A 24378-nucleotide genomic window follows, 5' to 3' on the forward strand; every position below is an offset into this window, starting at 1 on the left:
TCCCAGATTCTAAGTCCTGGGTGTCCAGGCCAGGTAGTTATGGGGTCTGGGAGATTAGAAGACTTTATCGACTGACTGGGATGGGAAAAGAGAGCACCTGAAGGTGCAGCCCTGGGGGGTCATGCAATGGGCGACATGGGAAGAGAGCCTTTGAGGTCAGGGTGGGGTGGCAAAGTCAGAGGAGACTACACAGAAAACATTAAAAGTTGTTTGTTGGGAAGACATAAAATTCTATCATGCAAACTTTACATCATTACTAATATTACCATTCCAAATAAATGTGTTAAATGATATTTCTTTTTAAAGAGGGCAGCTACATCAAAAACCAATTATCTGATCAATATATGTTGAGAACAGATCTGAAATAGTGAAAATTGAAGTACAATAATCTACAAATTTAATTTCTCCCTTCTCTCTACACTGACTATACTTTCATCTTTTCTTGTTTGTACAAGCAAAACTTGAAAATGTCACAATCATTCAAGGAAGCTTCTGATTTTAAGACAAACTGAATTTGGTTACAATATATTTTTTAGATGGATCTGAATGAAACAGAGAAAGCCATTTATGTAATAGAACAAATTCACAATGAAACATACACTTGGGATATTCTTTTCAAACTACCTGAGCTTCTGGAAACTCTGAAGAATAAGGATTTCTTAACCAAGGGCACTACTGTGATGATTGACTCATTGATGGATGTAAGAAGGTAATGATATTTCTACAGTTATAAATCTTTAACAAAAAAAACTAATTATTTGCTTGAAACTAAAAATGTTTTATAGTTTTTCTCCAAGAACTTAGTGGCATTAATGAAGAAGCATAAAACTAAGTGTAAATCAAGCTTTAAGTGATTGTGAGCTTTGTGTGTGTTTGTTGTTTTGCTCAACAACACTTCAGATAACAGTATTGTTCAGTCATGTATCAAATTGGCCAAATTATTGAAATGTTTTTGCTTTAGTTGTATTTATGCTGATGTATCTAAAGAACTAATAGTCAATAGCTGGAATGCATGCAATATCACAGAAAAGAAACTAAATACTGTTTAAAATGAGAGCAAGAAACCATTGTTTTCTGTTAAGGGGTTAATAATGTCAGCAATCATTAAAGTTCAAATAGTATTTCTCCCCTCAAATGCTCTGCCCTCACTGCTGAAAATGATCACTCGTGTTATGAAGTCCCATGGATTCTGGCAGACCTTTAGTAACTCCTCAATGGAATTCAACTTCATGTGCAATCCTAAGCTATAATTACAGTTCAGCACTTTTTTTGTTTTTGTAAAGGATTGTAGCCAATTCTGATAGCCAGCGTTGACCATTCAACAGTGATTTGAAATGAAAATGGTAGTACAGAATAAAGAATTAACAGGGAACTTCTCTACTTTGTTCTTTTTGGTATTGGAAGAACATTGAAATCAATATCCTATCAAAAATATTGCTCAAGTACAGTTTGTGAATCTTTATCATCTTCAGCTTAACTCCGCATCAAGAAACTGTAAAAGGTCAATGTCTTCAATATATTAACAGGAAAGGATAAAGTAGATAAAGAGAAACTATTTCCACTGATTGGACATTCTACAACTAGGTAGCATAGTCTAAAATTCGGGCCAGACCATTCAGAAAGGATGTTAGGAAGCAGCACTATACTAAAAGGGTCATAGATGTTTGGAACTCTTCTACAAATGGAAATTCTTATTAGGTCAGTTGTTAATTTTAAATCTGAGATTGATAATTTTTTTGTTAATGTGGACTAATGGCAAGTATATGGATTAGGCCATTGATCAGCCATGATCTCATTGCACAAGCTGGAGTTAGAGAGAAGGCATCAACACCACCCCAGTCAGAAACTTGATATTGGGTGTTTGGTATGGTGAGTAAGGATAATTGGTAGAAGCAGTAAAGACACAGTAAATGGACCATCATATTCTTAGTAACAAAGAAATCCATGATCACTCCTGAATTAGTTGTTGGATCTGAGCTTAGAGGTTTGGGGAATGAGACAATAAGGTAGTGCAAAAAGATAGTGAAGGATGGCTTTGCTGTTCTGACAGATCCTGCAGTAGTGAACTTATAGGCAGAATAGACTAAATCTGGGTAATTTTTATAGTCCAGCCTAATTTGCGATGGAAAGCTAACTCAGTTGTGCATCAGAGACTCTTAAGTCTGTCACTCTTCTATTTGAAGCAATAAAGGATATTAGGAGATCCAAGAGGGCAGAGAATTACGATTTTGCCAATAAATAGTGTCAAAGGTGAAGGTAGCAGACCAATAGGTGTAAGAGTATAATGGTGAATGAAGGGTCAAAATTTATATGGTTGTGAGTTTGAAGTTTGTAACACCTTTATTACAGAAAGAAATAAGATGCGAAGATATCAGGGAAATGTGATTGCTGAGCGATGCGAGGAAACGATTGAAGATGATCTTGTTAATGATTAGGAAGTAGAGAGATGACAGGAAATGGGAATGCAGAAGAAGTACCTGTGAATATATGTAGGTTGGGACAAATTTCTCAAACACAAAAATTCAGAACTGAAGATGAAAATCTTCAAGGATGAGAAGTCACTTAATGCAGGAAAGGAGGGGTGTCTTGCAGAAAAAAAAACGTCCTGATGTTTATAAAACCAGGCATTTTAAGGGAAAGGCATACTAGAAATAGAATAATTTTACTACTATTAAAGGTTTGTCAAAAGATTTGTGAGCTCTTTAGGAACTGAAATGAGCACCTATTTGTCAAAGCAAGAGGCATGACAGATCCTAAATGAATAATTTGCATCAACAAGGACTTTCCTGAAGTAAATGAGGCAATTCTTGGGATACTGGATGAGTTAAAATAAAGAATGAGAGTTAGAGAATTTGACAGTTCTTAAAATTGAGTAGATTGAGATTCTGAGGTTGCTGGAGAGCCAGTATGAATTTATTAATGGTAAATAGTATTTATTAACGTGACTGAGTTGTTAATGAGGCAGTGGAGAGGTGCATGATAACATTGTGGTTGAAGTTATGAATATGGACTTTGAAAAGGCATTCAGTAAAGTACCACATACTGGGTTTATTAACAAAATTAAAGCTGAGGGGATGAAAGGGATTGTAACAATGTGGCTATTAAATTGGCTAATGCAAAAAGGCAATTGTTATGAATCATAGAATTTGGAAGTACAACTTCAAAACTTGAAAGTCTATATAAATAGTGAGGAAGCTAAAAGCAGACTTCAAGAAATAATGGAAAAGTTAGTGGAATGGGTGGACAAATGACGGATAAATTTTAATGTTAAAAAGAGTGAAGTGATACACTTTGGTAGAATGGAGGATGAGCTGTAAAACCAACTAAATATTGAGGTTTGAAAAGGGGTGCAATAACAAAGAGACTTTGTGTGTATCTTAAGAAGGTAGTTAATATATGAAGTATAGAAGCCATAAAGCTATGCTGAACATATTTAAAACATGCATTGAAGGTTATGCTGAAGTTTTCCACATATCAGTGGAGAAAACACAATGGGCAAATTAGGAAAGTCCTGGCAGTTGCCAATAAGCCGGTTTTCTAATGGCGCTCCTGGCTCCAGTTCTTTTCACAAGAGTCTGGGGAAGGATAGACCCACAAATCTGCCCAAACCATAACTGAGGTCAATGAAGCTGGTTAAAATGCTTGTCAATAGCTCCTCAAGGGGGATTTTTCTGAGTTGTTTTTGTGGGCAAATGAGCTGCCTGGGGAGGCCCAGCTGAATGGAGGTGAACTAACAGTTGGGAGCTAGGCAGTGAATTAGTTAAGCCCCACACAAAAAAAACCATCTAATTGGTGTAGAGGATGACTCAGCCTTGGGAAATCATTACCATGCTGATGGGGAGAGTGGGCAGCAAACTCTAAAGCAGTACCGGGGATCTCTTGGAATGCTGTGGCACTTGAGCAAGGAGAAAGGCTTCAAGCATACTAGGAGCTGTCTGAATACAGGAAATGCAGCTGGAGACATGACTCTTAGATTTTTTTTTGCCCAGTGGAATAAGGAACAATACTTTTTTGCAGGAAGAGTGGATCCAGGGACACCAAGAGGACAAGGGAGAGGGCTGAGTATCATGAAGGACTCAGAAGCTGTCCACTCAGCTTAGGTTATAACACTGAAGGTACATCTGGAGATGACTGAGGACTAAACCTCTGCAAACTGTGATTGTGCAGCACGTAGTTAGAGGGATTTATGCCCTGATCACTGATTACCTTGCCTCTCAAGATACAGAAAATAGTTCCTGTTTTCCAGGGTCTCAATGTTGATCTTAATTGATGGAGGTTAGATTTGTACTGTGACGTTTGGAAGGAGATCTTGGTTTTCTGGGTATTTATGGGAAGCCCCATTTTCTCAGGTCCTTTAGAGAAGGAATTAACAGTGACCTGCCAAATCACACAGTTTCTGAGTCAGTGCAGAGGCCTGTATAATGAAGCTCATTGACCAAGGTTGTATTACGTTTTGGTTTTGGATGAAAGCCAATGTCAGCTGAATATTTCCATTAGTTAATTCCATGCCTCTAGGTATTTTAATGGTAACCGGTGCTGTACTGTAGTGTAACAAATGAAGACGAGGAATGACAGAGCTTCGTTTGACCCCATTCTTCTCTGGGATTTATGGCAACTTCATAATTGCTTGCACATCATCCTGGCAGAGGGTAGTGACTCATTTCTGAGGCTAACCAAATTTGAGGAGGATATTCATAACCTTGCAGTATGATAGAGTCAACGTCTTTCATGAGCTATGCACAGTGGTTGGTGCAATTCCTTACCTTTTTCTTGGATTTGCCACACATAGAAGATGATGTCCATAGTACCTCTCAATGGGCAAAAAAAATCACACTGATTCAGAGAGGAGCTTAATGGACACCGGCTGCAGAGGAGTGAGGAGGATTCTGGCAATGATCTTCCTGATGAGGAACTAACTACCTTCTGTAGTTATCATAAACAGACTTGTCTTCATTCTCAAATATAGTCATGATAACAGCTGAGCCAGGTGCGTATCCCTGCCATGTTTCAGAATTTTGGCAGGAATCACAAGAATCTAGCATCAAAGTTCTGTGGTAATTGGGAAGGCAAACGAGATGTTGGCCATTCATTCAAAGGGAATGGAGTATAAATGTAGGGAGGTCTTGCTAAAACTATGTAAGGGACTGATCACATAGCTAGAATACTGTGAACAATTTTAAGAGATTCCCATTATCTAAGTAAGATATACTGGCATTGGAGACAGTCCAATGAAGGTTCACTAGGCTGATACTAGGTATGGAGGGACTTCTTATGGAAAGCGATTGAGTACATTGGCCTTGTGCTTGTTGGAGTTTAGAAAAATGTGAGGCAACCTTATTGAAACATAGATTCTTGGGTGACTTGAGAAGGGAGATGCAGAATGGTTGTTTCCTCTTGTAGGGAAGTCTAGGATCAATGGGACATAATCTCAGAATAAGGGATCACACATTTAAGACAGATAAGGAGGAATTTCTTCTCTCAAAGGGTAGTCAATCTGTGGAATTCAAGGCTAACATTTTTTAATGACTAAGGCAATTGGAGGTGTGGGGAAAATGTAGGGAAAGGGAGTTGACAATTATTAGATCAGACATGATCTCATTGAATGGCAAAGCAAACTCAATTGGCTGAATAACCTATTTCTGTTCCCAAGTTTTATAATCATCGTTCATCCCAAAAGATTGTCTGAGAGAAGAATACTTCACACTACTAGTTACCATGCATTGCCTATGGCCATCAAAGTCATTGTGACTTTGAACTTTTCACCCCGACTTCTTCCAAGGATCAGCCGTGAACCTTGATGGCATCTTGCAAATGGTTACACCCATTTCATCTGATAGCTCATGACTTTTAATAGAAGTGTTTAAGATCACAAAGGATGTAGGTAGTCAACAAGGAGAAACATTTTTATTGCTAAACGGTCTTTAAACATTGGAAACAAATTTTGGTGATTGAAAAAAGTTTGCAAGGTAACAAGAAGAATGTTGTTTACAAAACAAGTGACTAGAGTTGGGAATGTACAGCTTGAGAGGGTAGCGAATAAAGATTGAGTAGTAACTTTTTAAAGGGAACTGGATAGTAATCTAGTAATGCCAGTGGTGAGTGCAGGATGCCCTTTAGTGATAATCCTTGTAATGAAATAAACACAAGGTCATAGCTACCAGGCCACCCTCTGGAACGTTGACCTCACCACACAATTGTTGGCGGCTGCAATGGTGGCCTGTTCATGGATAGGTCTCAGCTAAGGCTGGCGAATATAGAATATCTCCCTAACACCAGCTGTCAGGAAGCTCCATGCCTGGCCTTCTGTTAGGGAGGGTGACTCTGCAATGGGAAGAACCTGGTGATATTCCCATTCAAATAGTCAAATAACTTTAAAGATTGGTTACATTAATTAGCCTTTACTGGTGAAGACAAACTTCTAGCAAGATTACCATGTGACAAGAAAACATCAACCCAGTAATTGCATGGCAAGTTTTGTGAATTTCCTCTCCATCCCACCTCAATGCCTGCTCTCACAGGATTGATAAATTCTGGCCTGAAAGAGCAATTGTGGAGCAGTGGCTGAATGTCTCCTGTATTATTCTATGATTCACATTTGAGACAGGTGAAACAAGAACCCTAAAGGAGGGCAAGGTACAAGATCAGTAAGGTGAGAAACTGTGTTGTAACTTGGTGCGAAAGGCCATATCAGCACAGTATCATTTTGCATTGGATGGATGGTGAAAAGGAGAAGGGGGGATGGTAGCTTCAGTTCACAGAGAAGGTGAGCCAAATTTCAATCAAAGTCAGGATGTCAACACACTGACAACTGAGAGTGGGAGAAAAGCCTGCTTTTCTTGTTTAGCTGTGCATTTTTCCAAACTAGTTGCATGCCATACACCACACCCTGTGTAGCGTGACTTTGTGTGAGTTTCAGGTGGCTCTTTTCTTATCTTTCCTGAAATGTCAGAATACAAAGAAACAAACCCAGGTGAATGCTGATCACCTTCATTTCACAAAACTCACACATCGAAGTGAAATTGTGAATTGTGTTGATACTGTATAAAACTTTATTGCATCTGCTCTTCTAGGTCATTTTCATAAATCTTCCTTTTGATCTGGTCTGATCTAATCATCTATATATCAATAACTTACTGTGCAGAACCAATGTGAAAAACAATGAGGTCATGGCAGAAAGACATAATGGATAATTAGTATTAAAAATCAAGATGTTCCTAAGAAATCAAGACAATATTCTGAGTTCAAAATAGCAAAAGCAACAGGCTCAGTGGCTCAGTGGTTAGCACTGCTACCTCTCAGCACCAGGGAACTGGGTTTGACTCCAGCCTCTGTCAACTATCTATGTGGAACTTGCATATTCTCCCTATGTCGGCATAGATTTCCTTCCATAATCCAAAGATGTGCTGGTTAGGTGAGTTAGCCAATAGTGTTCAGGGATGTGTAGGTTAGGTGCATTAGTCTGGAGTAAATGCTGAGTAAATAGGGTAGGGGGAAAGGTCTGGGTGGGCTACTCTTTGGCAGGTTGGTGTGGGCTTGTTGGGCTGAAAGACCTGTTTCCACACTGTAGGGATTCTATGAATAGGAACTGAAAAAGCTGAATCATAATGCTGAGGAGATATTCCAGACATCAAGGCAAAACAACTATTCACTGAATTAAGACATTTGAGATTACAGATTACTGCTCACTGATAGGAAGTTTGAGGTTTTCATCAATAATTTTAACTAGTGTGGTAGGGGATGGGAACTGGAGCAGCAAGCCAGTAAGTATAGAGACTAGGGAAGAGCTTGAAACTAAGGCAAATATAGCTAAAAGGAAGAGCAGTCAGAGAAAGGTTGCTGAGCTGAGTGGAACTAATGGTTTGGACTGTATTTGCTTCAATGCAAGAAGTATAACAAATAAGACAGATGAACGTGGATCCTGGATTAATGCATGTAACTATGATGTTCTGCTATAACAGACACATGGTTGAAAGAGGGACATGGCTGGCAGTTTGACATTCCAGGATGTCAGTGGTTTAGACAAGGCAAAGGAGAAAGCAAAAGAGGTAGAGGAATTGCATTACAGGTCAAGGAGCATATCACAGCTGTGTTGGCAGAGGATACCCTGAAAGGATTTTGCAGTGAGTCATTATGTTAAAAATCACACAATACCAGGTAGAGCTCAGGAATAGGAAGGATACAATCATAATTGGGCGGCACGGTGGCACAGTGGTTAGCACTGCTGCCTCACAGCGTCAGAGACCCGGGTTCAATTCCCGCCTCAGGCGACTGACTGTGTGGAGTTTGCACGTTCTCCCCGTGTCTGCGTGGGTTTCCTCCGGGTGCTCCGGTTTCCTCCCACCATCCAAAGATGTGCAGGGTCAGGTGAATTGGCCATACTAAATTGCCTGTAGTGTTAGGTAAGGGGTAAATGTAGGGGTATGGGTGGGTTTCGCTTCGGCGGGTCGGTGTGGACTTGTTGGGCCGAAGGGCCTGTTTCCACACTGTAATCTAATCTGTAATCTAATCTAATTCTGGGATTGTAGTACAGAACTCCCAGCTACCAGCGGGAGACAGGGGAAGAAATATGTAGTCATATTCTGGAAAGATGTGAAAATAGCAGGGTTGTTAGGCAATAGTGTTAGGGTTTTAGATGGGGAGCAATTTGTCAAGTGTGTATATGAGGATTTTTGAAACAGTATGTGGATAATTCAATGAAGGAGGGGACCAGACTAGACCTGGTATTGGGAAATGATTCCAGCCAGGTGATCAAAGTTTCAGTGAGGGAGCATTTCGGGAATAGTGACCATAATTCTGTAGGTTTTTGTGTACTTACGGATAAGGACAAGAATGGACCTCAGCTGAAGATGTTAAATTGAGGGAAGGCCAACTAGAACCAAATTAGTCAATAGGAAAATGTGGATTGTGAGCAGCTGTTTGAGGGTAAATCCATATATGATATTTAGGATCTTTTAAGGATCAATTGATTAGAGTGTAGGACAGTCATGTTCCTTTGAAAATGAAGGGCAGGAAAGGCAGGATTTGGGAACCTCACATAAAGTCAAAGAGTCATTGAGATGTACAGCAAGGAAACAGACCCTTCGGTCCAACTCGTCCATGCTGACCAGATATCCCAACCCAATCTAGTCTCACCTGCCAGCACCTGGTCCAAATCCCTCCAAACCCTTCCTGTTCATAAACCATTCCAGATGCCTTTTAAATGTTGCAATTATACTGGCCTCCACCACTTCCTCTGGCAGCTCATTCCACACACACACACCACCCTCTGTGTGAAAAGGTTGCCCCTATGCTGTAGGGAAAACAGCCCTAGCTGATTCAACCTCTCTGTATAGCTCAGATCTTCCAACCCTGGCAACATAAATCTTTTCTGAACCCTTTCAAGTTTCACAACATCTTTCCTATAGGAAGGAGACCAGAATTGCATGCAATATTCCAAAAGTGGCCTAACCAATGTTCTGTACAGCCGCAACATGACCTCCCAACTCCTGTACTCAATACTCTGCCCAATAAAGGAAAGCATATCAAATGCCGCCTTCACTATCCTATCTACCTGAGACTCCACTTTCAAGGTTCTGTGAACCTGCACTCCAAGGTCTCTTTGTTCAGCAACACTCCCTAGGACCTGACCATTAAGTGGACAGAGGAACCTTGATTATCCGAATATTAATTAACTGAATATCAAATTATCCGAAGGGGATCTCAAGGTCCCAATAAAAACATTAGGTCAAAGAACTGTTTCAACCCTGATCGCGTCTTTTGTTTACAGGTACAATAATTAAAAACAAATTTGGCTCACTGAAATGCTGCCTGGAACAGTCTTGGACAGTCCAGGTGGTCTCTAAATGACTGACCTCCTGCTCTCTCTCCCCCCACATTTTCCCTGGAGTCCTACACGGGCGTTCACCCTAAACCCCCCTTCCCCAGATAATCTCTGTAACATTGTCCTGTACAGGGCAGAGGTGGAATCTGTTAAAATGTTGTGTGTGTGCTATTTGGAGACTTATCCCAGAAAGGCAGCTGCAGTCTTACTGTGAGGGTACAGTCTGGCTGCCCTGGGGGGGGGGGGGGGGGGAAAGAGGGGCTGATGGGACAGGGGGGGTCAGACGGGAGGAGTGGGAATGGACGGAGGTGTGGCATTGGGGGCGGATGGGGGGGGTGGGATTGGGAGCTGATGAAATGATTAGGAAGTGGGTGGAAGAGCCTGGGGTAGCTGCTCACACAATCAAGACCAGTTTGTATTGTATAGCATTGTTTAAAAAAGTAAAAAATAAAAATCCTGATCTGCTTCCTTACCATTTTGTAAATCGAGAATAAAGTGAATCACAAAGGTGTTAACTGGGCAGAAAGGAAAAGGAAACATGGTCAAGAAGCTAGTTTAAGGAACTAAATTAAGGAGGATTAAGGGGTAAAAGAGCCAAAAGCATGTGTCTGAAAATTCTAGAATCCAGGCAGTGAAACGTATGGCCACCAATGGTGCAGTAATTACAAGTGGAATGCACAAGAAACCAAAATTAAACAAAAATAGATTTCTTAGCGGGTTGTGGGGCTGGCAGAGATTATAAGGATGGTGACAGGCATGGCCATGTGGACACTTGAAAACAAAAGTGAGAATTTTAAAATCCAGGGCTTTGCTTAACTGTTTACCTCTGTAGATCAGTGAGCTTGATGGGTGAATGGAACTTGTGTGAACAAAGGCTTGAGGGCCAAAGTTTTGGATGTCATTGTGAAGGCTAAAAGTAATTAGAGCACTGCAGTCAAATGTACAACCAAAAAAGGCATGGGTGAGGGTTTCAGCAACAGACAAGATCAAAGTCAGATAATGCTCTGGAGAGAAAATAGATGGCCTTTTTTGATGATGTAACTCAGAAAAGGGGGGATTTTGTTAACAGTTTGCTGTTTCTAGAGGTTAACTGCAAGTGTGCACAACTTTCATTCTCGTGCTTTTCATTCTTCCCACCTGATTGCAGTTAGAATTTACAGATCTGGTGCATGCACGAGAGATCACTCAGTGGTGGTTGCTGACCTACCCTCAGTTGACAATGCAGCAGGCACAGCTGAGTATAAACAGCCTCCTGGTAAAACAGGGAGGCTCTCTATTTCAACAAAACATTCCTCCATAATTCTATTGCCCATTGATATAACACCTGAAAGCACAAAGATAATATGTTTTTCAAAATTAAATTTCACGCATAAATATTTCACTCACATTGATTTCATTTATTCATATCTGTGTTATAGTTATTTATTATGTTTAGCTTGGTTACAAAACAACTATGATGGCACATCTCGTTTTGGCATGAGTCAACGATTAAAGACATTTCCTTCACGTTGAAGGAACAATATTGAGTGAATCTTATGCCTCAGTGCATTCCTGTCTGACTTGTAGTGTCCAATGCAGCTAAGCTCTGTCCTGCACAAGGAAAGTTTTCTCCTCCACAATATCCTCACCTTCCTCTTACTCCCATTTCCCCAGTTCCTTAGCACCTCATTGCCTGCTCCATTTGTGGCAGGATGATGCTGCACACTCTGCTGAGTCAGATCAGTGGAACTGCATCTTAGGAGGCCTATCATCTGTTCCACAATGGTCCAGATCGAGGAATGAGCAGTATTGTATCTTTACTCTACCCTGTCATGAGCCATGGTCACAGTGGTTATCCCTTGTACTCCAGTAATCAAAATTGTAAGGTAGCTGGATCTTCAGACACACCAGCTACATGGGAGTGATCCAGGACATAGGAGTTGTGGCATTTGCCGGGTAATGGGCATTTCCTTAAGGAAATGGTATAGTGATGGCAAATCATGTGGCTATTAATTGAATGGAACACCTTCCTGCTGCTGAATTCTGCAATGTTGTAACACGGCCCTCTCAGTACCACGTGTGCAGTTCATATCATCCTATATCTAGGGAGAGCCAGCTATACTCTGAATCCTTCTGCCTAGGCTGCAGCACTGAACCTCTCATCAGGAAAGAAAATGAACTGATGTGACTTTGCTCAGATGGCAGCAGTCACTGTCCTGGTACATTTGTGGGGGCACGACTGAGAGGTCGTCCATTGCTCCCTGGAAAGAGCTAGCAGCATTGAATGTCAGAGCAAGAGGCACCTTCAGAGCCTCAGGGAGAGGATGGCCTCCCACTCCTGCGGGCCTCAGGTCCAGCCATAACATTTGACATAGTTCCCACACAGTGTCCTGGGACATATGGATGTGAGTTGATATTGTGCCTCATTCATCCCCCAAAAACTAGAGATGGGGTTGAAAAGTTTGGCCTTCCTGCAGACCCACATCTGCTAAGGGGTCCTGTGGCTGCGACCTCACCCTGAGTTGAGTTCTTCTCAACCTCCATGCCAACCTGCTGCTGCTGTGGGTTTGCTCTGTGTTTGTCTTCTCAGGCAGAAAGCCACAGTGACTAACATCTTATCAACGACAGGGTGGAGGATTCTTGGTGGAAATTGCCTATGTGGGAAACATAAGAAACATAGGAGTTTCTTAGATCTTAATGGAAGAGTCATTAGTGGCATACCTTGCAGAAGAGGGCTGAGCTCACGTGTTGCACCCTGATAATGAGGGATGGTATGTTCATCATTCATTCAGCTGTGGCCTCAGCTTGTGCAGCAACTTGGTGAGTGTGCCACACTGTCTCAGTGATCAGGACATTGCATAAAAAGGGTGTATCTGCTGTGCTCTGAACTCCCTCCTGTGCCAGGTCCACATCATTGATTGAATGTTGTTTGTTCTAAGTGGCCATATAAGCTGTCATTCTTCTGATCCTCTCCTTGTAGTATAGTGTGTGATATGGTGACTTTAAGAGGTGTATTATGTCCTTTTCTTTCAAAAGAGAGATTTTGACCTGATGCCGAGCTGTTCTTCCTAGCTAATAAAGTAAACAGCATGTGAAGCTTTGAGCTTTTTTATTTAAAGTTGGAACAATAGAAGCAGCATGAATGGGTGGAGTCAGGTTCTCACAGAGCCAGGGTTTTAGTTAGCATTCAGTCTTGTTGGGGGGTTTGATGCTGAATGTGGAAGCTTTCACTCTTTCTCTCTGCTATATCTAATAGCTTGGGTTTTCTCACTGCTGCCCAAATCGCTTATGAGATAATCCGTTTTACTGACTTTGCCTTTGCCGAGGGTGTGTTTATGGGATGTTAGTATAATGGAACAGTTGCTGTTTAGTAGTTAAATAATATGTTAGTCTGTTAAGTTTCCCAAGAGTTAAAGTTATACCAATTCTTCTTTCTTCTGTTTTTTTTTGAACTGTAAGTAAGAATAGTGTGTTTTGTTTAAAGCCGAATAGTGTAATTAATTGAAATACATCTTGTAAATGGATGGTCATTGGTGTATGGATGTATGGGAAAGAGGGTTGAGACAGAAGGTATGCATCTCATGGACAAAATGAACTTGTAAATGCATGATAGGCAAAAGGAGAGAGACTAGAGAAAAATACAAGTTCAGGGCTGGGGTGAGGTGTTGAGTGGGAGGATATTTGAAAGGAAATTTGCCCCTGTAGAATGGTGCAAGGAAATGAAGCAGCAGAGGCAGCTGACAGTTGATAGTAATATAGACATTGCGTGATAATTTTACAGCATGGATAGAGGACCTTCGGCCCATCATGTCCTTCATGTTCATCAAACACATATCTAGAATAATAGTACTTTCTAGTGCTTGACCATGGTTTTGTATGGTATGGTATTTCAAGTGTTCATCTAAGTATTACTGAAATGTTGAGATTGAGCCTGCTTGTACCAATCTTTAAGGTACAGGATTAAAAAAGAAAATAAAACAACTGGATTAAAAAGCAGCAGTCTTAGCAACCTGCAACAGATGATCAAGAAGACTACTTGCAGGAGGCCATTGTTTGTATAAAGCCCAAGAATGAGCTTCATGAACTTATCTAAAGAGAATGTTTCATAAGACCAAACTTCTATCAGCAGGCTTTTGCAGAACTAGTAATGGTATTTGAGTAGTCATGTTACCAGGTTCTCTCCTGCACATATTACAAAGGAGGGATAACATTGGCTGAATATCCATGCCATCTACTCAGGTGAGCAGTTTTAACTTGCAACCAGTGTAATCCTCGCAGCTTCAGGAGACATAACTATGTTGGCTGATTTTACTGCCTCTTTTCCACCTGGCATCTGCTGGTACTAATCTGTAGAGTTCAAGCTGAAATGGCGATAATGTGGATAAGTGTTAAGTTTCATCTGTGTATTGAAACCAGTTTCTCGTGACCGGCAGTAACCTCAGCCCATATATAAATGTAATGTGAGCCCTCATTTAAGTGAAAGATTTCAATGGGTGTAAAGTTGGGAGTGTCTGATCTGGGTGGTAACTGTGGAAATTCTGGCTGTGAGAAGTAAAACACAAGAAGCTAAACCATTTTTAAAGCTTGTTTTGAAGCTAAACTTTCAAACATTATTTCCAAATTCAAATATTTCTGACCTGCAACATAGATTATTTTTCAGTACATTGTTTAGCATAAAGTTAATTGACTGTTGTGGAGTGAACATACCAAGAATGCCATCATCAAGCATACCAGTTTGTTTCTGGGCATGCTAAAATAGTTGCAGGTTCTATTTTAATAATATTGCCAAGTCATACTTGGATTTCAGTTCTGAAGTAATTCAATAGCAAAGGATTATCCACATTCAATAAGACAATTGTCACCATTGTAGTTAATTATCAGTTACGGATGTTCGAATAGAAGTTGCGCTGTAAAGACTATTCTTTGCATATATTAGAACAAAGAGAACAAAGAAAATTTACAGCCCAGGAACAGGCCCTTCAGCCCTCCAAGCCTGAGCTGATCAAAATCCACCACCTAAACCTGTTGCCCAATTCCTAGGCATCTGTATCCCTCTGCTCATGCATCTGTCCAGATGCATCGTGAATGAATCTACCGTGCCTGGCTTTACTACCTCAGCTAGCAACACGTTCCAGGCACCCACCACCCTCTGTGTAAAGTACTTGCCGCATGTATCCTCCTTAACCTTTCCACCTCTCACCTTGAAAGTGTGACCTTTCGTTATTGAATCCTTCACCCTGGGAAAAAGATTATCTCTATCTACCCTGTCTGTACCCTTCATGATTTTGTAGACCTCAATCAAGTCCCCCCTCAATCTCCTTTTTTACTAATGAAAACAATCCTAACCTACTCAACTTGTCTTCATAGCTGGCACCTTCCATACCAGGCAACATCCTCATAAACCTTCTCTGCACCCTCTCCAAAGCGTCCACGTCCTTTTGGTAACGTGGCGACCAGAACTGTACACAGTATTCTAAATGCAGCCGAACTAATGTCTTGTACAATTTTAAAATGACCTGCTAGCTCTTATACACAATACCCCATCTGATGATGGTAAGCATACCATATGCCTTCTTGACCACTCTATCTACCTGTGTAGCAGCTTTCAGGGTACAATGGACCTGAACTCCCAGGTCTCTCTGCTCATCAACTTTTTCCCAAGGCTCTTCCATTTACTGTATAATTCGATCTAGAATTAGACTTGCCAAAATGCATCACCCCACATTTGCCTGGATTGAATTCCATCTGCCACTTCTCCGCCCAACTCTTCAGCCCGTATATATTCCCCTGTATTCTCTGACAGTCCCCAATGCTTTCTGCTACTCCACCAATCTTCGTGTCATCTGCAAACTTGCTGATCATACCAACAGTGCCCACTTCCAGATCATTTATGTATATCACAAACAACAGTGGCCCCAATACTCACCCTGTGCAACACCACTGGTCACCTTTCTCCATTTCAAGAAACTCCCTTCAACTACTACTCTCTGTCTCCTGTTGCTCAACCAGTTCTTTATCCACCTAGCTAGAATACCCTGCACACCATATGACTTCACTTCCTCCATTAGTTTATCATGGGGAACCTTATCAAATGCCTTACTAAAGTCCATGTGAATGACATCGACAGCCCTTCCTTCATCTATCAACTTGGTAACTTCTTCAAAGAACTCTATTAAGTTGGTAAGGCATGATCTCCCCCACACAAAACCATATTTCCTATCACTGATAAGCCCACTCTCTTCCAAATATAAATAGATTTTATCCCTCAGTACCTTCTCCAGCAACTTTCCCATCACTGACATCAGGCTCACTGGTCTGTAGGTAGCTGGAATATCCCTACTACCCTTCTTGTACAGGGGGACAACATGAGCAACCCTCCAGTCCTCCGGCACTTCACCTGTGTTTAAGGATGCTACAAAGATATCAGGGCCTCAGCTATTTCCTCTCTCACCTCCCTCAGCAACCTGGGATAGATCCCTTCCGGTCCTGGGGATTTGTCCACCTTAATAACCTCTAGCCTACTCCACACATCTCCAACGTGATCCAGAGTAATCAAACTTCTGTCTCTAATCTCAACATTCATCATGTCCGTCTACTCAGTGAACACTGATGCAAAGTAATCATTGAGAATCTCACCCATTTTCTCAGGTTCGACACACAGCCTACCTTCCTTATCTTTCAGTGGACCAATCCTTTCTCTAGTTGCCCACTTGCTTCTTATATATGAATGAAAGGCTTTGGAATTCTCCTTAATTCTGCTCGCTAAAGCTATTTCATGGCCCATTTTAGCCTGCTTGATTCTTCGTTTAAGTCGGGTCCTCCTCTCCTGATATTCCTCCAGGACCCGTTCTGTTCTTAGCTGCCTGGACCTTATGTACGCTTCCCTTTTCCTCTTGGCTTGTCGTCCGATTCCTCGTGTCATCCATGGTTCACGAATCTTGCCTTTCCTATCCTTTGCTTTCAACAGGACATGCCTATCCTGCACTATCTTCAACCACCTTTGAAAGCCTCCCATATATCAAATGTGGACTTCCCTTCAAATAGTTGTGTCTAATCCACATTTCCCAGCTCCTGCCTAATTTTGATATAATTGGCCTTAGCCCAGTTTAGTACTCTTCCCTTAGGACAACTCTCATCTTTGTCTATGAATATTCTAAAACTTACAGAATTGTGGTCACTGTTCCCAAAGAAATGCCCCACCACAACTTCTACCACCTGGCCTGGCTCATTCCCCAGCACCAGATCTAAAATGCCCCCTTCACTAGTTGGACTATTGACATTCTGCTCTGGAAAACTCTCCTAGATGATTCTTGCAAATTCTGCCCCATCCAGACTTCTGACACTAAATGTTTCCCAGTTAATGTTGGAAAAATTAAAATCTCCAATCACCTGCACCCTGTTGCCTCTGCACCTTTCCATAATCTGTTTACCTATTTGCTCTCTGTTGTGAGGCCTGTAATACAGCCCCAACAATGTAACTGCACCCTTCTTATTTCTCAGTAGGCTAGCAAACAGCACATGATCAATTTAATGTTTAAAACAATAAAGATCTTCTTCAGGAAGCATTTAAATTTAAGCTTGAATTTTATTTTAATCTGAAAAGGTTATAAATAACAAACCTCTGACATTATGGAAGTAAAGTTGTGTCTTATAATGTTGTTCATTAATTCTAAAAGTAGATGCAGAGAATTGGTCTCAACTGCTACAGTCCAGAAGCCATTGTCTGTTTAGCCAATTTGATTCAGCAATAAAGGAGCAACTAGATCTCAGAATCAATTCTGCATTCTCACTTTTAATCAGATCAGTCAGCAAAACACCCAGGAGGGGAATTTCCACTCGAATTCTCCTGATTGTCCACTGTAATGTCAGTTTTTGACCCATTGAAATTCAGGAAAACATTGTTAATGCCATTTTTGGGGGATTTCCATAGCCCTCTCAAATACTGAAGCAGTAAGATGAATGTGAAATTTACTATTGATTATTACCTTTTGTGGAGAAATTGGTAGCTTCAAGGTGTCCAGTGCACCTGAGGGAAGGTTTCTTTCAGTGGAGGTGGAGAAAGTCGACTTTGGTGCAGCACACTGGAGATTGAACCAGCGCAGGGTAGAACTAGACCGCGAGCCCCATATAAAGGAGATTGAGCCTAGTTCGGGGTAGAACAAGAATGTACGGGCAGGCGAGAGAAAAAATGAAGTTAACACAAAGATCAAGCTCAACATAGGGGAGAGTGATGGTGCGAGTCCAAATGTGGAGGAGAGTGAGCCCAAGGTCTCCCAGTATCTGCGATGATGTAGAATACGGAGGACATTGAACCCTCATGGAGGAGATCGAACCCTTGTGGGGAGTGCAAGCACGGTACAACTGAGCAGGAAGGACCATTCATGCTGAACTTTTGGTTTTATTTCTTTATCTTTCTACTTGATGCTCAGTAGAACTTTAATGTTGAATTTTTAACTTTATTTTCTTATTTTTGTATTTTGTACCTAGGTACATTTGTAATGAAGGTGGCACTGGAAATGGCGACATTGTACACTTTTCACTGTACTGTTGTATCCCTGTGTTGGTTGAGTACACATGCCAGTAAAATCTAATTCCAATTTTAATTCAGATAAGAATGTGCACAAGTGCCTGGAGAAGGAAGAATGGGTGCAGATTTGAAGGTCAGATTGTAGGGTAGTGCACTTAACACTCTGTCACTCATTACAATTGTTCTCCTAAATTCTTGGATTCCCCTGGCATCCTAACCCAGGGTGAGGTAGGGTAGAGTTTGGTGGTGCAAAGCAACTTTCTCTGGACTCCTTTCTATTCTTGTGTTCAAAAACTGTTGTTCAGTACAGACATTCTAATCCTTCCTTTGATATGTCATGTTTTCAGACTCTCTGAATGGCTGAGAAGCCAGAGATAGGAAGCTAATGACACAAGGAATTCATGACAAAGCCAGTCAAAGCTATTGATAAACTTTGACTGGAGGAGGCTGATCTTGAAGAGCTTAACAGGATGGATGTGCAAAATGAGGTTTCCTGTCATGTGAGATTCCAGATCTAGAAGTTGCCCTTTAAACATAAGGGTCATCTGAAATTCTTTCTCAGATATTTGTGAGTCTTTGGAACTCTCTTCCAAGAAAAGCAGTGGAAACAAAACTTCTGATCATTTTTAAAGTGGGGTGGAAAGATTCTTCGTAAGTAAGAGATGAAAAGTTACCTGGGGCAGGTGGGAATATAGAGCTGTGGTTACAATCAGATCAGCCGTAATCTTATTGACTGACAGAACACACTTGAGAGGCTAAATTCCTGATCCAAAATTCCTTTGTTAATATGTCGCTAGGAAAATGTCCCTTTTCTTTTAAGTAACTCACATATTAAGAATATTTAAATATAATATTTGTTATCACAATTCTTTTAAATTTTACACAGTTAAATTAAATGTGGGCCAGATTTTAAGATTCGCCAAACTCCTGATGTTTCAGGAAACAGAATGTCTTTACCACAGGAACAAGGCTGCATGCTCTATCATATGAGAAGCTAAGCACAAGATTAGAAAGTCTCCTGTAAGTAACATGAGGAGATGTGGAATAGAGGTTTTATTGTCTATCTTTGTCAATGTATAAATGAAGTTTTTGAGGAGCTACAGACATTCCCTTTGGAAATTATTCACACATCATCGCTTTTTACTCAGATTTCAATAAGGAAAAGCGATACATCAGTATTCTTGGGTGAGTGTTAAGAAGCAAAGTAACATTGTGTGATCATTTGCACATACAGGAGAATGATCCATATCCTGTGAGCTCAACAGCTCACATTAACGTTAAAGAAACTAAGTACTCTGTGCATTTTGGTTCATTCAATACAAGGTCTTATTGGAAAAATATTTAATATTTTGTGCAAGCAAAGAGCTTTACTGACTTGCTAAAGTTGTCTACAACAACAAACGTCATAAACAATTATTTCTCAACTAAATCTGGCAAGAATGTAAGAGGGTATGTTGACTTCCTGATGTCAGAATCTTACTGTCACTGAGTGGCTTTAGAGCACACATTGATTGGGGAAGGAGTGGGGTGTGAGTTAATGGGGTGGGGAGTGGGATTTTGCGTGAGGTGGGGAAGGGCTGGTGATAAATAGCCAATGTTGTGGTCCAAATTATTGCCAATGAAATAGGTAGATAAAGGCATGTGGTCCTGCAATCAGAGTTAGGAAGCTCTGATACAAACAGGATATTAATTGTAGGCATTTCGAGATTGCCCCTGACACCTTGAGCAACTGAGTACAGAAATAGGAAGATCGATTAAATAAATGTGGGAGTGGTGAGATTGTGTAGAAGTGAGGGTTTTAGATGCCTGAGGAATCGGGACCAGTTCTGGCTGAAATGAGACCTGTACAGATAGATTGCACCAGAACAGATTACAATGGGATCTTGATGAAATGGGCCAATTAGCTGAGGTGTGACAGATGGAGTTTAATTTAGATAAATGTGAATTTGGGAAAGCAAATCAGAGCAGGACTCATACATTTAATGGTAAGGTACTGGCGAGCATTGCTGAACAAAGAGATCTTGGAGTGCACGTTCATAGTTCCTTGAAAGTAGAGTCGCAGGTAGATAGGATAGTGAAGAAGGCATTTGGTATGCTTTCCTTTATTGATCAGACCACTGAGTATAGGAGTTGGGACGTCATGTTGCGGCTGTACATTGGTGAGGCCATTTTTAGAATATTGGTTTCCTTCCTATTGGAAGGATGTTGTAGAACTTAAAAGGGTTCAGAAGGATTTACAAGGATGTTGCCAGGGTTGAAGGATTTGAGCTATAGGGCGAGACTGAAAAGGCTGGGGCTGTTTTCCCTGGAGCATCGGAAGCTGAGGGGTGACCTTATAGAGGTTTATAAGATTATGAGTGGCATAGATAGGATAAATAGACAAGGTCTTTTTCCTGGGGTGGGGGAGTCCAGAACTAGAGGGCATAGGTTTAGGGTGAGAGGGGAAAGATATAAAAGGAATCTAGCGGCAACCTTTTCACACAGAGGGTGGTGCATGTATGGAATGATCTGCCAGAGGAAATGGTGGAAGCTAGTACAATTACATCATCTAAATGGCATCTGGGTGGGTATAAGAATATAAAGGGTTTGGAGAGATATCGGCTGGGTGTTGGCAAATGGGACTAGTTTCAGTTAGGATATCTGGTTGGCATGGATAAGTTGGATTGAGGGGTCTGTTTCTGTGCTGTACATCTCTCTGACTCTGTGACTCTATAACAGAATTATGAACAATGTCCTTACTGGGCTATTTACTAATGCTAATGAGGAGAGGTTAAACTAACCTGGCAGAGCTGTGGGAACCACAAGTAGGAAAAACATGTATACAAAGGATTGGGAGAGATATTTAGCACTAGAGTAGAAAATAGTATGATTTTATTTGGTATCAGAGTAAGTAGGAACATAATAAAGTTTTAATTAGCGTTGTTATAAATAAATATGTATGTGCAGGATATAACAATTGAGATTAGTGAGCTTAGGCGCAAATAACCCTGTGAAAAAAATGACATTGTAGTGACAATGGGGGCTTCATTCAAAGAAAGTCAGGATGATGTACTTAGCATTCTTGGAAACAAGGACAGGATTTTCTGAGGAGTAACAATCCCACATGGATAACCACTTAGTTCACTTTTTTCCCATTAGCAGATAACTTTTCTAACAGGAAATTACGATTAGGTGTCAATCAAAAATGTGGAGCCACACTTACATCCCCTTGTAGTACAGAATTGTCAGAGGAAGGCAAAGCACACCCCACAGCACTCAGTTGTTATGTTCTGTGATTTAAGGTGCAGTGTCACTGACAGCCAGATTGTCAGCTGCTGTCAAAGAGTAAGGACTTGAGGTACATATATGGTTAGGATCCAGATATGGAGGGTGCCAGGTTAGGTGGGTAGGTTATCAGATGGTTAGGATAGCAGGTTGGATCAGATTCAGGGTGTCAGGGTGGTGATGGATGTTGGGATGTTGTTAGGTTTGCGGGGTGGACATGGGAAGGTGTTCAGTTCAGCAGCAGTGAAGAGTGGAGTTGAGTCGCGGATGGATGGGCCAAGGGTTCAGGCCTCATTGGTAGAGGGGAGTTGTCACATCCAGGGGTTAGAAGGGTTGATTGTTTCTATATTATGAAAGTTTGTAAATTTCTCAGATTTGGAGCATTGTCATGTCCCGAGGTGGGGAAGGGAGTATTGGGGCTAGCAGTGGGGACAAAAGTGGAGATTGTTAGGGGTGTTGGTAGTTGGGATGTTGCATCAGGTTCCACAGGTTTGACTCTAGCTGACAGGGATACTCTCATAGTCAATTAAAAATATTAAAAATAGCTACAGGACTATGAGAGCTAAAATGAACAATACACAGCACAGCTTATTCTGACAACAATCGGATTTTATTGACAATAGAGCTGAATGCAGTTTGGCTATACTTAACACTACCCACCCCAATCATCAATTACTATTTCCTGAGCCAATCATTCCCGCTGTTGCTGCCTGACCTGATCACCTGCCACGAACTTCCAAACTGATCACTTCTTCAATAACTCCTGAAACACCCAATCCTCTGCTCATTCCTGATCTGATTACTCAGCTCTAATTCCCAATCCAATCACCCACTGCTAGAGTTGTAGAGTCTAGAGATGTACAGCATGGAAACAGATCTTTCAGTCCAACTCGTCCGTGCTGACCAGATATCCCAACCCAATCTAGTCCCACCTGCCAGCACCCGGCCCATATCCCTCCAAACCCTTCCTATTCATATAACCATCCAGATGCCTTTTAAATGTTGCAATTGTGCCAGCCTCCACCACTTCCTTTGGCAGCTCATTCCATAAACATACCACCTTCTGTGTGAAAAGGTTGCCCCATAGGTCTCTTTTATATCTTTCCCCCTCTCATCCTAAACCTATGCCCTCTAGTTTGACACTCCCCCACCCCAGGGAAAAGACTCTGTCTATTTATCCTATCCATGCCCCTCATGATTTTATAAACTTCTGCAAGGTCACCCCTCAGCCTCCAACACTCCAGGGAAAACAGCCCCAGCCTATTCAGCCTCTCCCTATAGCTCAAATCCTCCAACCCTGTCAACATCCTTGTAAATCTTTTCTGAACCCTTTCAAGTTTCACAACATTTTTCCGATAGGAAGGAGACCTGAATTGCACGCAATATTCCAACAGTGGCCTAACCAATGTCCTGTACAACTGCAACATGACCTCCCAACTCCTGTACTCAATACTCTGACCAAAAAAGGAAAGCATACCAAACGCCTTCTTCACTATCCTATCTACCTGCGATTCCACTTTTAAGGAGCTATGAACCTGCACTCCAAGGTCTCTTTGGTCAGCAATACTCTCTAGGACCTTACCATAAGTGTAATAAGTCTTGCTAAGATTTGCTTTCCCAAAATGCAGCATCTCATATTTATCTAAATTAAACTCCATCTGCCACACCTTGGTCCATTGGCTGATCTGATCAAGATCCCATTGTAATCTGAGGTAACCCTTTTCACTGTCCACTACACCTTCAATTTTGGTGTCATCTGCAAACTTGCGAATTATACCTCTTATGCTCACATCCAAATCATAATCGATCACTTACTACTACTTCCTGAGCGATCACCTACTGCTACTTCCCAACAGATCACCCACTGATACTTCCTAACAAATCAACCACTGCTACTTCCTGATCGATCATCCACTGCCACTTCCCAACCGATCACCCACTGCCACTTCCTGATCTGATTGCTCACAGCTATATCCCAATCTGATCGCCCATGCTCACTCCCAACTCAATCACCTACCCCTATTTTCTAACTGCTCACCCAGAAATAATTCTTGATTCGATCACTGACAGTTCCTTCCTTACCTGATATCCCACATTTACTCTCCAAACTGATCACCCTCTGGTATTTCCCAACCCAATCAGTCATGGCTATTTCTTGATCTGAATGTCCACTGCTATCTCCCAAACTGATCACTTGCTGACATTTTCCAACCTGATCATTGACAGTTACATCCTGAACTGATTGCCCACAGCGATTTCCCGAACCTTTGCTACTTCCCAACCCTATCAGCCACAGTTATGTCCCCCAATTTCTCCCTGCTACTTCCAGACTCAATCACTCGCAGCTACTTCCCACATTGAACATTCATAGCTCTTCACAAACCCAATCACTCATCAATCCTTCCTGACCTGACCATAGCTACCACCCTATCCAAACACCTTATTTATCTTATGATCTTGTACAGAAAATGCTACCACTACTGACCCTAGACAATCAATCAAGGTCCATCTCTTTAGTAAGCACGAGGGAGTGGAGCAGACAGAGGAACAATCAAAATTAAAGAACTAAAGTTAAATTACAGCGATTGGTATCGAACCAATCAATCGGAAAAAAGCAAAGTAAAATACAGTAATGATAGATAACACAGTAAAAAGTAAATACAGTCACAAAAAGAAAACTGATGCTTGTAGTAATGAACAATAAACAATGGAACAATAATGGCATGAAGCCAAAGAAGTAATTGTGTGGACCATTATAATCCAATCTTGGCAAGACTGCCATTAGAGC

The 24378-nt window shown here is 41.3% G+C and overlaps 1 protein-coding gene across 1 annotated transcript in view; it reads left to right on the forward strand.

Annotated features, from left to right (window-relative positions):
* The window catches only part of LOC122549894 (ATP-binding cassette sub-family A member 13-like), a 277518-nt gene that overhangs the window by 27894 nt on the left and 225246 nt on the right, over window positions 1–24378 (forward strand). The window contains exon 6 of the mRNA XM_043690092.2: window positions 537–709. Coding sequence (XP_043546027.2) covers window positions 537–709 — 173 coding nt within the window. The remainder of the gene's footprint in view (window positions 1–536; window positions 710–24378) is intronic.

This window comes from Chiloscyllium plagiosum, unplaced genomic scaffold, assembly GCF_037043375.1.
Source record: "Chiloscyllium plagiosum isolate Xiang-an unplaced genomic scaffold, Cpla_swu_hap1 HiC_scaffold_5, whole genome shotgun sequence".
Lineage (NCBI taxonomy): Eukaryota > Metazoa > Chordata > Chondrichthyes > Orectolobiformes > Hemiscylliidae > Chiloscyllium > Chiloscyllium plagiosum.